Source organism: Elephantulus edwardii, unplaced genomic scaffold, assembly GCF_000299155.1.
Source record: "Elephantulus edwardii isolate Elephantulus edwardi_28Jun2011 unplaced genomic scaffold, EleEdw1.0 scaffold00095, whole genome shotgun sequence".
Lineage (NCBI taxonomy): Eukaryota > Metazoa > Chordata > Mammalia > Macroscelidea > Macroscelididae > Elephantulus > Elephantulus edwardii.
In genome coordinates this window covers 9,353,577-9,354,230 of record NW_006399845.1, presented here as the reverse complement: position 1 = coordinate 9,354,230, position 654 = coordinate 9,353,577, and the positions used below count along the sequence as shown (strand labels likewise).

General features: G+C 48.0%; 1 protein-coding gene across 1 annotated transcript in view; it reads left to right on the top strand.

Annotated features, from left to right (window-relative positions):
- PCDHGB1 (protocadherin gamma subfamily B, 1) overlaps positions 1–333 on the top strand; it is a 2,431-nt gene extending 2,098 nt beyond the window's left edge. Inside the window, exon 3 of the mRNA XM_006891209.1 lies at positions 324–333. Within this exon, the coding sequence (XP_006891271.1) occupies positions 324–333 (10 nt within the window). The remainder of the gene's footprint in view (positions 1–323) is intronic.
- Positions 334–654: the final 321 nt, after the last annotated feature.

The window sequence follows — 654 nt, the reverse complement described above, 5'->3', positions numbered from 1 at the left end:
TGACTCACAGACCGAGCTGCAGTTCTATCTGGTGGTGGCCTTGGCCCTGATTTCCGTGCTCTTCCTCCTCGCGGTCATCCTGGCCATTGCCCTGCGCCTGCGAAGCTCTCCCAGCCTGGCAACCGGGGGCTGCTTTCAGCCTGGTTTCTGCTCCACGTCTGAACCTGGAGTTCTTCGTAACTACTGTGAGGGCACATTGCCCTATTCCTGCAATTTGTATGTTACATCACAACCAGCTAAGAAAGAATTTCATTTTCTCAACGTGACTCCAGAAATGGCTGCCCCTCAAGATCTCTTGTGTGATGAACCGTCTGCGGTCGTAGATGCCAGTAACGAAGACCCCAAAATCACTTACGACCCTTCTTTTCCCTCTCACGTGAGTTTCTTTCTGCAAGCCTCTTTAAATCTCTTGTGGGTTTGTTGTTGTTTGTTTGTTTGTTTGTTTTTCAGCTCTAGATGATTACTTTTGGTAGCTGTTCATTGCTCTGCGAACGTATCTGTGAGGAGAATGTGTTGGACTGGTTTGTTGATTGCTCCGCAGTCTTACTAGTTAACTTGATTCGTTCGCTCCTTACTGTTGGCATTTCTGAATTTCCAAGCTTGAGAACTTTGCAGAGAGTGCTTTCAGGGATGTTCCCAGGCCAATAATGCCAC